Here is a 15,355-nt window from a genome sequence, read left to right as displayed (position 1 = left end):
GGTCCTATCTCTGTTCAGAGACAGTATATGAAAGAAAATCATTAGACGTATAATCTAGAATTATTTCTGTGCATCCATTGTGACTTTCATCTTAGACATAATTCTCCTCACTTTCAGTAGTTAACAATCTGTAACAGTAGTAGTAGTGGTAGCTTTCTTTTATAGGTGAAGCCCCTGGCTTATAGACGGTATCTTCTTTTGAGTCCAGTTGTTACGCCAGTGAGGAGACGAGAAACCAGACTGAATATCTAGTTAGACCAGAAAAAAGTGAAAGGTTAACAGTTTGGCCACAAGTTCTGAATCTGAGCACAAATGTGCAGTGGCAGTCAATGTGGGGACCCACGTTGATTGGTCAGATCGAAGTCTAGCACAGGTTAGTGCCTGGGGACCCAAGGAATATCAGAACCCAGGTATGCGGGGAGGCACTAGGAACAGGAGTTGGAAATTTAAAAGGAGACTATATTACTGGTTATAACGCTTGCAGAGAATGTGGGTGGTATGGTTAGAGGACAAACAGGAACAAGAGAAAGCAGAAAGAAATCACTTGCTATTAAGCCAGTGGATTCCAAAGTGAGGATTCTGTCCCTGTGTCCTGTTCAGAGTCTGCACTGGCATCTGACTACTGGACAGACCAGTCATAGCACAGCTGATGGCAGTATGGAACAAGTGGTGAAGCAGAGACAAGGCAGTTCCTAACTATGTGCAGAGTACCTGGTCAACTATATAAAAAGTTTAATTTTATGACTTTTATTTGCAAGCTGTGCATTTCTTGTTCTTTAATGCTTAATTAGAAAACCGTGTTATAATATTAACTTGTTATTATTAAAATAATATCTAATATGCTCTTCCAACTTGATACATCTCATATTTACTGAAACTTAGTTCACTTAAATACAATGCTACAAAAGGATACATTGGTAGGATATAAAAGAAGAATTTAAGTGCAAGTTTTTAGGGGCTTGTTTTTAAGATTGATCTTCTTTTTGATTTGTTTGGCAATTAAAAAAAAGACTGACCATCTGGAGGACATTGTGGAGAACCCAGTTTAGTTACCTCAAAGAAAACTAAATTTGCCTGTGTTTTTATAAGACCTTGGATTCCACAAGCCTGTGAAGTGCTAGAAGAAAGATCAGTTCCTGTGAGTACTGGGGTGCATTACAGTGACCTGCCAGCATTCCGCAGTGGGCCTGTGACTTTTTTTTTTCTGTTGGTTTAGGAAGCAATTTATTGGCTTTGCAACTAGGCATCCATGGAGCTTGAAGCCACAAATGGAGTGGAAAAATCTTATTTGATGTTGTGGCTTTCGGAAAATAATAACTAGAGTTTGTGGTTGCAGCTAATGCCAGTATTGCAGACAGAGTGGACAGCCCATCAGTAGGGATGTTAATTGTTACCAAAGACTTGAAATATCTGGTAGGAGAGTTGGTGTCAAGTTTTATATCACTCTGTCTGTTTTGCAGACGTAGTATTTATTGTTCAGGCATACCACAAGCTGACTGTGCTGCATGCTTTGTTTATGGGTTAAATTGTTCCTGAACCAGAACTTCCCATTGGATACTTCAACCAGTATGCTCCCTTTGATCTTTTTAGTGTTCAAAGAATTAAAACTCCCTCAGTGGGAGTTCCAGGCATGAACTGCTGGTGTGATACCCTGTTAGATCATTGTGTGCTTTTGTAGTGTAATGCTGGGTGTCCCTTGGCTGTGTAGGTTGATTCTACTCTGATTTTTCTCCATGTGGCCTAGAAGGATATGACAGATTCACCTGCTCTGGCTCATGTCCTCAGTTCACTGCCTTGCTCCTATTCTTCATGAAAAGTCAGTGCCAGAGAGAAAGTTTGGCAGAGCCTACTCACACCCAAATAGAAAAGTCAAGTGACTGTTGGGGCATCATCTAGGCTTATAAAATATGATTGCATTGGTTCAATCTGGCTTTTATAGATGTTTACAGATTTTCATGTTTTCCTTGAGATTTGACCAAGTCTAAATCCTACTGCTAACCCAGTTCCCGTCTATTCATCAGCATATCTGAACTTCATAAGTGATCTGCTCGCTCTGCTAAAGTGAAAAAATGTGTTGTGGACATAATTGTATATGTCGCTGAATTTGTGATCTCTACTTTTTTTTTTTTTTTTGAGTATGTGTTTATGCTATTTAGGTTTGAGGGAAGACTCCTAGGAGAAATACTTAGCACATCATTGTCTGACTATGATATAAATGTTGGTTAAATGCAAGAGAGACATGCTTTTTCACTTCTTCCAGTTGTGAAATCTGTAAAGCCCAAGCTGTTCAATTCTTGAAACACTTAGTAATATATAATGCTTAGTACTTAAGGTAGGGGAGTTATATCAACAATGAACAGGAAGTAATTTTCTTTATTCTCACTCATTCTTACTTCCAGACACTAAACAGGTTTTCCACAGTTAATAATAGTAGAATGAATTTAAGCCTGCTGAAAAGATTGTTAGGAAATAGATATTTTAGACAGTTCAGGAATGTTTCAGAATTTACAATATTGGTAAATACAGAAGCCATTATCATATTTCTTCACCATCTAGGTATAATTCAGCTGTTGTCTTTGTGAATGTTTATGCTCAAGGGACCTGTTGTAAATGCATCTGAATAATAGATTTCTTTTGTTCCCAAAGTGTTTTTCCAATACCACATTGTGGAGATAAAAAGGAAACCTATAGCAATGTTCTTGACCCCAGTGATTTTTTGGAAAGTTAAAATTTATATATAAAGCTATATTTTGATTGCTCTCCAGTAATCTCATGGTCCAGATGGTCAGGAAGGGGAAAAATTATTACTGGCGAATACAGCCAGGAAAGTTCCATGCAGGTGGCAAGAATGTGGATAGTTAACATAATTTTCCAAGGTATCTGGCCTATCCTTTCCATAATATTTTATGAAGTCTAGAATAAGAGTTGGTATGTTTCTCCTTATAGAGCAAATAGATGGTGGGAATGTATTGTTAAATTCATCTATTGAAAGCCCACTGTGTATTAAGTATTGTTTTTGGAATATTGCTCTCACTAAATCAAGCTCCTGTCATACCACCTAGGTGTGGTCAAGATCTATCATTGCAGGACCAGCTGTTATATTCAGTGTTAGTCTGGACCCCCCAGATCAGATAATGCAATGGTTTTTATTTATGTAAATATTAATAAATAAAATATGAACACAAATAATTGATTGTAAGAGAAAGTATTTGGGTATCAGGACTTTGCATGGAATAAAAATATTTTCAGATTTTGCTTAAGCAAAGTCTTAGAAAAAATGGCTTAAGCAGTCTCAAAATCAATAGCCATTTTGTATAAGGTCCTGTGATGAGTGCTGACAGAGTCATTTTGTTTTATGTTTTGTGCCCAAGGTCTGGTGGAGGATAGACTCCCTCTAGTTTTCATGGTCTCTTAGGCCGTTTATGGGTCCCTTGCACCAGAAATTCTAATACTGGCTTCTAATCTCTAGAGTATTGCTGGGGTGCACTAACTAGGCAGCTTGGATCTGCCTAATTTGTGTCAGAGTTACCTGTTAGACTTTGAGGGTGAGGCAGGCAGGGCAGTGACTGGCTATCCATCAGCCCTTTCTCCTAAAACCCAATTTACATGATAATACCTTGAATTATTTTATACTTGCCTTATAGGATTGTTAATTCCTGTTTTGTTTCTGTGTTATATTATGCTTAGTAAACTATAATGTGATACTTTGCCATCATTATAAATAGAAAGATTTAGGGAAAAGCATTAGATATAGGTTTAAAGAGTCAGTAGGCCACTGTCCCTAATTCATGAAATAAATTATTTAGTGTTCCTGGCTGTTCATTTTCTTATGGAACAAATGACGAATCTGAAAACAGAAAACTGCTGGAAAGAGAGTCATTTTTGTTGTGAGGAACCAGACATGCAGTTGCTTTTGCAAGTTAAAGGTTCTCCCCAGACTTTTTCATTATAATCCATTATTATCATACTAAATCTATAAATAGTATTTTAAGGGAAACAGACCAGAAAACTATTCAAGTAAAGCAGAAAACAGTATCATTAAGTTTTGGACAAAGAGGTACAACAGCAAAATGAGAACTTCCGTTTCCTTCCTTGTAACCACAATCTGACTTAAGGCAACTCTGCCATTTTGGAGTAGTAGTTACCTTGGGGAAGCCTTCAGACTTCTGAGGTCATCATTGTAAATACTCCCTGGGACTGCTAGGCCACTGCTGCATGGGCCAGTGAACATTTTCTGGGTTGACCACTTGAGAGGTTCTAGTGTACCCTGTCCGTCTAAAATCAAGTTATAATCTCATTTATTTCAAAAATACTTGCTGACAGGCTTCTATGTGTGAGATATTTATTTACCCTTTGAGAAAATTAATAATATGTGGTCTGTGCCCTGCTAGGTTAATAGGAAAATAAAACGTTTTTCATTATTTGTTTAAAAAGTTATAAATTATTTTTTAGGCTTGACAAATACTAGCAATCTCCTTTTCTACCAGCCCCTGCCACTTAATTCCTCAGAAAGACTGTTGCAGGAGAATGGGGTGCGAGAGGATGGTCATGTCCCAGGTCTTGCTGAGTCCCTGGGATGGGCTGTCAAGTGAGGGTCCTTGGCTTCGTGCAAGAAAGAATTCAAGAGTGGGCCACAATAAAGTGAAAGCAAGTTTATTTAGAGAGATACACATTCCACAGGCAGAATGTGGTCTGTCTAAGAAGGCGAGAGCAGCCCCAAAATATGGCGTGGTTAGTTTTTTGGGCTGGGTAATTTCATAGGCTAATGAGGGGGAGGATTATTCTGTTTTGGGAAGAGGGTCAGAGATTTCTAGGAATTGTGCCATCTGCCCACTTTTTGGCCTTTTACGGTCATGGCGCCTGTGGGTGTGTCATTTAGCATATGCTAATGTATTACAATGAGCGTGTAATAAGGCTCAAGGTCTATTGGAAGTCCAGTCTTCTGCCAGCTTGGGCCTAATGGGTTCTACCAGTTTCTGTCCTATCCTGTTCTTCTTGAGATAGGACAGAATGGCTATGTCAGTCTTTTAAAGGTTGGGCCCTGCTCCTTTCTTTCCTGTCTCAAGACCACTTTGAAATTTTAACCATTTTTGTTTCTTTCAAGACCATGATTACCTTGCTACTTCTTGAGTTTTGTTTTGTTGTTTCTTAGTTTTAGATATTATCCTTTCACTTCATATTGTTGTCACTATGTCTTGAGTTCATACTGTCTTACATGTTCCTTTCCCTTTCTTTCAGTAGAGCTGAAACTTAATTTTGGCAAAATTAATTGAATTTTTAATGTTTATATTTCAGTGACTGTGTACATATTACTCACAACTCAGTTATTTCAATTATCTTGATTATGTTAGTTGTATAACTTTGTTTTCCCAGCACTTAGTTCACTTGTCCCTTGGTATTTGCAAGGAATTGGTTCCAGTACCCCCTGCCTTCCAGAGTCCACAGGTGCTCAAGTCCCTTATATAAAATCCCATAGTGTTTGCATATAACATGCATATCCTCCCATATGACTCTCAGTCATCTCGAGATTACTTATAATACCTAATACAATGTAAATGCTATGTAAATATTTGCTGGCATGCAACAAATTCAAGTTTTGCTTTTTGGAACTTTCTGGAATTTTTCCCCCTGAATATTTTTGATCACTAACTATAATTGCTTTTGAGTTTTCTTTAAAAAAAAAAAAAAAAGGAATATAAATTTCCTCTCATTACATTTAGACATGTCAGGATATTATTGATCACTTCTATTTTTCTTTCTCTGGAGACCTTTCCTGGAGCTTCTAACCTGTTGCTCCAGTGTAGACAAGAGCCTTGCTGGGCCTCTGGCACAACTGTTGTCCTGGAATAGCTCTGTGTTGTCCTGAGAACTCCTTTTGCTTCTTTGCTTGTCTAGAATTCATATCCTCTTTTCATGTTTTGTTCCCATGTTTCTTTAGAGTGTGTTAACCAGTAACGTCTGATAAAAGGAAGCATATGAGGGTAAGGTGTTTTTGTTTTTGTTTTTGTCTGATATCTATTAAAAAGGTTGGGAGGTGTTAAGTTAAAAATCTGGGGTTAAAGTGCCTCTTATACAGACTTTCAACCACTGTGCTCTTTCTATTTACATTTCCTCTTATTTCCCACCTCAGGAGTACCTGTTGCCTTCAATTTCTGTGGCCCAAAATGACACACATTTTGGCTTCTTTCTCTGTAGGCGTGTTAACATTACCTTCCATCATCCAAAGTTTTGTTGGCTTTTTTTCCAGGCTTATCAACAGATCTTCAGTGGCAGTAGACAACTGCCGGAATGATGACTGGGTATTCCTTTACTGAAAGTACGAAAATGTAATACGCTATTTCACACTCCAGTTAAAATCTTCTGTTTGTAAAATGTTTTTCTCTTCGACTTATTGTTGTCAAAACTGGGTTGTATTGTAGCATTGATAGGTTTTTTTGCAGAAATGAAAATCATGTTTTCTTTTTCTTTAAGAACTTTTATTTAGATAGAATTGACATACAAGAAACTGCGTATATTTAAAGTGTACAATTTGATATTTTTTTCCATATTAGTAATGTATGAAAATCACATTTTCTAAACCTCTTAAAAAAGTTATACTCACTCTAAGGCCATTAATGTGTTTATCAGATTAATGTGAGTCTCCCAGGTGATCCTTTGGTTTCTGTTTTGGTAACTGAATAAAACAGTGTGAAGTAATCATAGGAATAGAATTTCAAACCCGCTTTGTTAGTGTAAGCCTAGTGTTTTAAAAAGAGAGAAGAAGAATCCAAGATTGTAATTTTAAATTCTTAAGTGGAAACCATTCTTTCTCTTACTTAATGAGTTTTATTGATGAGACTCTTGATGTGTTGTCCTCACTCACCTGCCTTTATTGTAGACTCTATGCCAGACTTACTAGACTTCTGGTCTCACAGGATGTTTTCAGTCTTAGTATGGATGAAGGAAGAGATGGGAGCCTAAAGAATAAAGACATAGAAGGGAAGGTTCAAGGTTTAAATCAAAATAAAATTTGCACTCACCTTATTTCTTTTGTTAGTTTTGTGATCCAAACATTCCAACTTTAGTTAATAATTCATATTAAGTATGAGGTACAGCAATTGATGTGGATGAGTTAGTGTTTCACAGTTACTGTGTGGCACTATGCATTTTTAAAGAATATGTTATTGTAACTCCCTATTTATTTTTTGGTTTGTCCTCCCAGAGTTCCTGAATACTTCCCAAGCCACAACAATATAGGTTCAGATAGTTTTTCTAAAACAATGCTTCTCAACTTTAATGTGCAAAGGGATCAGCTGGGGATCCTGTTAAAACACAGATTCTGGGGTGGGGACAGAGCATCTGCATTTCACACAATCCCCCAAAATGCTGATGCTGGTGGTCCTCTGACCACTCTGACTAGCAAAGGTCTCAAGTACCTTGGGTATGAGAGTGATACAGTAATACAGAATAAAGACTCTGTTTTTAAGTATCTAAACGTGTTGAGCTTCTAGAAGGAAGTCAGTGGAAGACTTTGCCTTACTGGCTGCTACTAAATACATCTAAATAGTACTGGATTTATCGCTTCTTATAGATTTAATGAATTTATTACTTGTAAGATTCTGTTTAGAAGTGATTGCAGTACTACACTTTTGTTTATTAATGTGTAAATTTTATTTATTAAATATATAAACTATATTCCCCTAGTGCCTTTGAAGAAAAAACATTATACTTGATATGTGCTAAACTTCAGTTTGTAGCACACAAACATCTCTTATCTATAGCTGTTAGTCATTGAAATCCTGTTGTATATACTGTTTCCTGCTTATAAAAACATAAAACCACAGAATGTATACAAATTTATAAGTATCTTTATTGTAATGTTTATTCTTGTGCAATTAGATATTAGCAATGTAAAGAGGTTAATGCTTCTTCTTATTTTTTTTTTTCTTCTGAATAGCTCAGTCACTAAAAGAATTCGCAAGACTACTCATCGCAGTAGAAGAAGAACGGAGAAGACTGGTAAGTCTCTTCTCCATTTCTTAAGAATAATGCCTTGTTTGGACGTGTTGAAAGGAAGAATAGACCTTCTGAATTAGATTTAGCCATACCAGATTTTATGATTTGATACATGTGCTGAATGTTACGGAAAGGATTTGTGAGTATGAATGATCAAATATAGCTAATAAGATATACCATTTCTTTTTATTTCATTTGTCTGCAGATATAAATTACATTCATTTTACTTTCCATTTAATTGTTCTGAGAATTAAAAGTACTGAACAAACTGCCATTAAGAAACCCATTCTAATTGAGCAGTCTTCTAGATATCCCTAGTGTTATAATGAAGACACATTACAAGTATTAAAGACAGTTCTTGGAAGGGGCAACTAACTTTGCCATGGTGTTAGCAGGGCACGTTCTTGAAAAGGTGACAATTGAATTGGGTCTTGAAAGCTTGGAGGATTTCGCTGGACTGGGAAGAATAGGAAAGCATTCTAGGTTGACAGATTAATTTGTGCGAGTATCAGAACATGGTTATTAGTGATACATTATCCACTCACAGATACAATGTTGTACCCATTGTGTTCACAGTTCTGTGTAGGCCCCTGTCTATGAGCAAGGCTGCTAATTTGAATATGGAAAAAATAGTAGTATATTTCCCATAGGATTGTTGTAAAGCATTTATAGCACCACTTGGCACGTAATAAATGTTGATGGTGGTAAAAATGTTGGTTGTCAGTTACAGTGAGGGTTACAGACTTATTTAAAACATCATCTTTGGTATCACTGGCTTCACCATCCTATTGGGGAGTTGTATATATACACATAAATAAAATGCTCAGGTTGTGGACTAAATGGGCTAGGAATACAGCACATTTTGGTGTCATTTTGCTCAGTGGATGAGGAAGAGAAATTTGAGGAGGATGGTCTTAAGGAGGCCCTGACTCCTGGGGAACATTGCCTGAGCTGAGGGAGAATCACACAACTAGGACATGGCAATTACATAAGTGAGCTCGAGCAGAGGCCACAGGTGGGAGAAAGTATATTTGTAGAAGAAGGCAGAGGGTTCTAAGAAGGTATTAATAGAAGACTGGTTGCTAGTTTTGGGCATATGTGGAGTTTAAGAGCTGTGATAAGAAGTTTTGGTGTTTTGTTTGTTATAGGCTATGGGAAAATTGCTAGTAGTTTTTGGTAGAAGAATGAGAGGCTCAATATGGGATTCGGGAGAGATTAAATTGGTGGCCATGTGGGAGACAGATTAGGTGAGGAAGAAAGGTTGTGGGGAGGGATGACCATGTTTTCTTAGGAAACATGAGCCTACCACAGGCCTGGTCCCAGCATCAGAGAGAGAGCCGTGCAGTGTGGCCTGTCCTAGGTAGAGATGAAGCACTGTGGGAGACTGACCCTCTCTGGGGTAGTCAGAGAGAGCTTTTCTGTAGAGGTGACTTGGCACTTAAGTGCTTTATGCATAGTCCTCACTCTAGCTCTGTGAGCTACACAGTAGAAGTTCAAGTTGCATGAGGAGAAGTGGGTAGCATGTGTATTTATGGCCCAGAAGACAAGCTGATGATGGACGTGGGAAAGAGTGGTTAGAGAGAAGTGAAAATAAAGAGTTGAAAATGGCATGGGAACCAGGAGAATTCAGTTGACCCTAGGACAACATGGGATGGAACTGCACGGGTCCAGGTACATGTGGATTTTTTTCAGTAGTAAATACTATAGTGCTGCAGGATTTACTGTTGGCTGAATCCGTGAATGTGGAGGGTCGACTATCAGTTACATGTGGATTTTCCACTGTGCCCCTAACTCCCGTGTTAGTTAGGGTTCTAGTGTTTCAAATCCTGTGCAAATAGTTCAGGAGAGCAGTGAGTCAACTAGCATGGGCTATAATTATAGAAAAGGTATAAGAGTGGGAAAGTGTGTTATAGCTTGCAGGGGGAGAAAAAGCCAAGAGAGTGTTCTTCTGGCACTAAGGAGACGCCTGGAGACACCAGGGGAAAAACTCTTCTTCTGTGCGGGGACAAAAGAGGATTGGGTAAAACGTAGAACTTTGGACAGTAAATTGGTTGGTTGGACAGAGGGATAATAGTGTTAGGAAGGAGTGGTCCTCTGCTGTGAGATGAGTTTGTAGAAATAGTTTAGAACAGCCAGGAGCAGGTTCTATAAGGAAAGGGCCTCCTGGTCAGGGATAAGAGCCATTGAAGTTAAACATCATGAATATGTCTAGGAAAGATTAATAACCCTGTTTTCACAGATTTTTCTAACAGTACCCAGAGCCCTGGATTGTGAGCAGTAAGAACAGTTGGGAGATCAGATTCAGGTGGATGGTTGGCACAGAAGGCATGGTGTTGGATTACAGGGACGTGGATTTATGTAATATGAAAATGGTCCTGATTGCGTACAGCGATGATTGAGGCAGGAGGGTACTGAGAGCCTTAGGAAGCCGAGAGGGCAACCGTGACTGCTTACTTATAATGAAGGTTAACTAGGAACACAGGAGACTCTAAGAGAAGGCAAGGACGTTGTGATCAGGAGTGGGAGATGAAACATAGTGAACCTGGCAATGGAGCTGGTTTAAATAGTGATAAAATCAAGGTGTGGCTAAGCAGGGAGAAAGACCCTAGGAATTGGGAAAGCTGAGCTCTGAGGTTTGGATGTTTTATAAGCAGAATGTTGAGATCATCCAACATGATAACAGGATAAAGGACAAAAACCAGGAAGTGGCTGAGGAATGTGGTAGAGTGTTTTATAAGCAGTGGAGATGGAGATTGGCCCACCAGCTCATAGTGTTTCAAGGATCTTGCATTTCTACCCTCAGCCATATTTCTCATATTGGTGCAAGGAGGAATTCTGCATTCATGAGCGAAGTCATACTGTGGGTTTTGATTGCCTTACCTGTTGTTTCAGGAACGATCTGAGATAAAAAATGCAAAATAATGAAGAAAAATCTCTATAGATGAAAGCCTAGAGCATTTCCGCAAAGATTATATAAAAGTAATCATTTAAACACACAAATCTAAATACTGGAGCATTTAATCAACACTTCTAGTCATTTTGTGTTACTGTAACTGAGCATACAGCTGGTAGTGGATTTTGTGCAAAGAATTTGTATTTTAAAAAGTAGTGCTTCATTTAGGAAGTAGAATATTTTAAGTGTACTAGGAAAGTGTGAAAGAGTTCTATAAGTGATTATGAAATAAATGAATCATTCTTTTTTTTAGTGATAAGTTGTGACTTATTGTATATTAATTGAATTTAACCAAAACCTAAGCATGTCAGAACAGTGACTAAACAAGCATAAAAATCTCAAGAAGATGAAAAAGGACACTTAACAGTTTAAACAAATTCTCTTGCTTCCAGTGATTTACCATACTGAGTACATCATCTGGGTAGCCTAAAGTCTATTTGCAGAGAGAGAGCCTAAAGAAACATTGATGATATTTATTTATTTATTTATTTATTTATTTATTTATTTATTTATTTATTTAATTAACTTATTTATTTTTGAAACATTGATTTTTAGATGATTTTTAGAAGTGGAATTTCCTCCTAGCTCTTTACTAACTTTAAGTATTGAATTTTTAAAAAAACAAACTCTGCTAAAGCCAACTAAAAATGAATAGTTTTAATGCAACGAAAAAAGTGACTCAGAGTAAGTTTGAAAATATCCATGTCAGACACTTGTGAGGGTATAGTTTATCCTGTCTCATACTTCTTACTCAAAAACCCATCTTCCATGATTCAATATTTTCCAAGATATCAGTTGACACTTGCCATCAAGTGGCTCTGAGGGAACAGCCTTTTAACAACCCAAATATAAGAAATAATTTAATAGCCCTTTGTAATGGCCTTAGTAAAATTCTTATTACTTGCAGTTAGGATATGGTATTGATTAGTGATACAGCCTTTTTTTTAAAAATGCATCTTTATTGGAAATGTTAGGATTTTTCCCCATAGAATGCAGCACTTCCATACTTTTGATTAGAGATGTCATACATAAGGTGTCTTGGTGGAAAGATTCTGAGATGGTCCCCAATGCAGACAGGGGCTTCCAAACCACATAAACTTTGTGGTAAGGTCTCTTCAGTTTCCATACCTCCACAGGAAGTGCTCTATTTTACTTCAGATCACAGCCAATTGGGTTGTGCAAATGCCACTAGTTAGCCCAGGCTGTTCAAAATTGATTTGAACAAATGCTAACATCAAGAGAACCCTCTGGAGAAGAGTGAAATGCTCAGTTGAGGCCTTCTGGAAGAGATCCTGTAGCTTCTTTGTTACTTCTATTGAAATACTGAATTTGACCCTTTTGCCTCCAGGCTTTTGGACTTGACATCCCCTCTCCCTGAATCCCTGTAACTATACTTCACCCCCCATTCCTCCCTTCTCAGTACTCTTCCTCTAGTTCCCTATTCTCCATCCTCCTGAGCTGTTGAGTTTAGACCTTCATATTTGTCATTTCTTCTGCCTTGAACATCCTGATCTATGTCCTCTTACGATTGGTTGCATTTTGTCCTTCAGACTTCACCTTCTATATCTCCTGGGGGTCTGCACTTTCCACACAGTTTAAATTAGTCCCCTTTGGTATTTCTTTGACGGAAATACCTGCTCTCATGCAGCTTGCATTCTGCTGGGGAGAAACAGATATTTAAACAAATTATATCTGAGGGAGGTAAGTGCTAAAAAGCAAAATAATGGAGCTGGTAGAATATGTTGCCATTTATTGGGATGAAGAAGGAGATGAGGAAGAAATAGTTAAATTTTGAATCTATTTGGATGCTTCCTGGATATCCAAGTAGCCTTGTTGAGGGAGCATCTGGGTGTATGAGTCTGGAGTTCAGGGGAGCAGACGGAACTAGAGATATAAATTTAGACATTGTCAACATGCTGAGAGTATTTAAAGCTGTGGGAATATATGAGGTCACCCAGTCTGTGAGTGTGCAGACAGAAGAGAAAAGATGGGAGGGTCAAGCCCTGAGGTGCAGAGTCCAGAGTTTGGTCAGGTGAGATAGAATCAACAGAGGAGATTTGGATCAGTAAGGGAACCAGGAGAAAGCTGTTTGGACAGCTTGCTGGAAGTCCCATTTATTCACTTGGCTGTAGGGGAGACATAGGGTGATAATTAATAGAAACTTACAGGATGTGGACCAGTGGCTGCAGCCTTCTCAGGGTGGAGGCTCCAGATTCTCTGGTTTACCCTATGCTGCTCCTCCAACCCTGCCACTGGGCCCCTCATGTTCTGGGTACTCTGAGTCCCTGACTTTGACAAAAAAATCTTTTTAGTGTGTATGTGTGTTGGTTGGTTGGTTGTTTGGGATGTGGGTTTGTGTGTGTAGCAATATACATTTTTAAAATCTTTGTTTCCAGTTAAGGAAGCCAGAACTTCAGAATATTTTAGGTTGTGTTTGTGAAGAGTTTATATAGATGAACTTATTTCTTTTAGTTTTCATTTTGATGAATATAAGAAACCTCTTATTTTTACTGTTATTACCCACAACATTTAACATTCACATTTGACCTGTGTAAGCTACAAATTTCGCTTTAGGTTTCTCAGGATTTGTATTCTTTCTATTCAGTGCCCATGTTAGTCTTTTTTTATCCTTGGGCAATGAAAGTACTTTCCTGAAATGGGCTAGGTGTCTGGGCCTTACTTTGGAACAACAACAACAACAAGATGAGGTACTAGGAGGGGAAATGTATAACCTTAATAATCACTTCCTTTGTAAGAGTATTGAAACTACTATCCTTTGTTATACTTTTTTGTTGTTTTTGTTATACATTTTTTAAAAGCATAATCAGTCCTACATAAGGGTTAATAAAGGATACAATCAAAGTAGATCTATATTAAAAAAAGGAATAAATGTGTCAAATATAAATTATTTGATTATTGATATAAGATTTTGGTCTCTTATATGAGTCTTAAGAGATTCAAAAAGCATATCTGTGATGTCCATTACATTAGACACTAGTCATCTGTGGCTACTGAGCACCTAAGATGTGTTAGTTATTATACGGTTTGCATTATAGTTCTATTATGAAACATTGCTATACAAAATAACAACTGACCCTGAGCATTTTCAAGGTATCAGGCACTGCTACAATTGCTTTATATTTTTACTGAATTTAATCTGCATAGCAACCCTCTCAGGTGTAATAGATCTGTTTTAAAGAGGAGCAAACTCAAAGGCACGTAGTAATAATAAGTGGTACACGAGGGTTTAACCCAAGGCTGTTGGGCTCCAGAGCCTTTGCATTATCCACACTGTTACAAACTAAGACTTTTAAAACTAAAAACTGCATAACAATAGCAAACATATATTATTAGTACAGCATGTGAGATGCTCTATTAAGTGCAGTAGGTAAATTATTTCACTATCTTAGAAAAATTAGGGAAGAACACAGACTTTACAAGTTTTAAAATTAGAGTAACTCAATTTCTTCTTTATACTTAAACAGGTATACATTTCAGCAAAAACTTAATTCATTAATGCTTTGACAGTTCTCTCATCAAATTTTGGCATGTGAGAGCCGAAAGTCTTTCCCCACTCCTTTGAACCAAGAATTCATGAAACTGGAGAATATTTTAAAAGCTGAAAAAATTACATGTCCTTATTTCTCTCAATGAAAGATTTTCCTTTGTGTAATGGAAAATTTGCCATAAAATTTTGCGTTGCACATGTGCCGTCAGTAAATGATATTGATTAATCTCTGAGTTTCTGGCATTGATACCAGTTAAGTCCAATTATCTGTGAAGTAATCCAGTTTCTTTTATTATCTTAGATGAATAATGCACAGTGTGCCGACATTCCACATATATGAGTACGGATTACGTTTCTGGTGTGTCTTAGGTTAACTTTTATTAGAAGCAAACTTTAGGTATGTTGACCTACATACCAACATTTTTAAAAAATTATTATTGTTATTATTTTTTGGCCACGCAGCATGTGGGATCTTAGTTCCCTGATTAGAGATTGAACCTGTGACCCCTGCAGTGGAAGCACAGGGTCTTAACCACTGGAGCTCCAGGGAAGTCCCTATACCAACATTTTTATATAATGATTTCACCTGAAATTAAAAAAAAAAAAAAAAAACGCTCAATGTTCTTCATGTACAAAGTTCTAATTTTTCACATTTATTGAATTCCAGAGGCTTTCCATGATTTCCCTGATTTTCAGTTATTTGGTGAAATATTAAAAGATAGGATTGAGAGGTGGCAGGTCATACACAATTCATAACGACTGCAATGATAATGTCTTTTATTTTTTATTGGTAATAGTCCTAGTATTGATTTGTATTTTTTAGAGTGCAAAGTGCTTTTATATATTTTTTTATTTTATCCTCCAACAATCTGAAACTGAGCTCAGACTCTGAATGAGTT

At 37.3% G+C, this 15,355-nt stretch overlaps 1 protein-coding gene across 8 annotated transcripts in view; it reads left to right on the top strand.

Moving 5' to 3' along the window:
- The window catches only part of ARHGAP42 (Rho GTPase activating protein 42), a 285,418-nt gene that overhangs the window by 86,875 nt on the left and 183,188 nt on the right, over positions 1–15,355 (top strand). For all 8 annotated transcript variants that reach the window (XR_009055392.1, XR_009055390.1, XR_009055391.1 and 5 more), the window contains exon 3: positions 7,937–7,998. Coding sequence is in view for 3 of the 8 variants with exons in the window: in XM_057748206.1 (XP_057604189.1) it covers positions 7,937–7,998 (62 nt within the window). In the remaining 5 variants the exon portion in view is untranslated. The remainder of the gene's footprint in view (positions 1–7,936; positions 7,999–15,355) is intronic.

The sequence above is a fragment of the Hippopotamus amphibius genome, chromosome 9, assembly GCF_030028045.1.
Source record: "Hippopotamus amphibius kiboko isolate mHipAmp2 chromosome 9, mHipAmp2.hap2, whole genome shotgun sequence".
NCBI classification, from domain to species: Eukaryota; Metazoa; Chordata; class Mammalia; order Artiodactyla; family Hippopotamidae; genus Hippopotamus; species Hippopotamus amphibius.
The sequence above is the reverse complement of the archived record's forward strand: the minus strand, read 5'-3'. Positions and strand labels throughout refer to the sequence as shown.